The sequence below is a fragment of the Penaeus monodon genome, chromosome 28 (genome assembly GCF_015228065.2).
Source record: "Penaeus monodon isolate SGIC_2016 chromosome 28, NSTDA_Pmon_1, whole genome shotgun sequence".
In the NCBI taxonomy this organism is placed as follows: domain Eukaryota; kingdom Metazoa; phylum Arthropoda; class Malacostraca; order Decapoda; family Penaeidae; genus Penaeus; species Penaeus monodon.
Genome location: NC_051413.1, coordinates 5,843,086 through 5,843,306, shown reverse-complemented (window position 1 = coordinate 5,843,306; position 221 = coordinate 5,843,086). Strand labels below are relative to the sequence as shown.

At 70.6% G+C, this 221-nt stretch overlaps 1 protein-coding gene across 1 annotated transcript in view; it reads right to left on the bottom strand.

Moving 5' to 3' along the window:
- Positions 1-221, bottom strand: part of LOC119591026 (protein tailless-like) — a 9,361-nt gene that overhangs the window by 4,678 nt on the left and 4,462 nt on the right. The window contains exon 3 of the mRNA XM_037939756.1: positions 56-149. Within this exon, the coding sequence (XP_037795684.1) occupies positions 56-149 (94 nt within the window). The remainder of the gene's footprint in view (positions 1-55; positions 150-221) is intronic.

Sequence of the window (221 nt, the reverse complement as noted above, 5' to 3'; positions counted from 1 at the left end):
GCGAGACCGAGAGGAGAGCCCGGCGCGGCGGGGTTCCTGCGCCGCCCGCACGCACCTTCGTCGAGCGGCAGCGACCACTGGGCGGCGGCGACGACGAACAGCTCGCTCCACGATTCCTCCAGCAGGATGGCCTGGTCGCGGAACGGCAGCTGCAACAGAGGGGCGCTTGCAACATTTGCGTTTGCAGGGGCGGGGGGGGGTGTTGCAATGCTGGGGGCCTG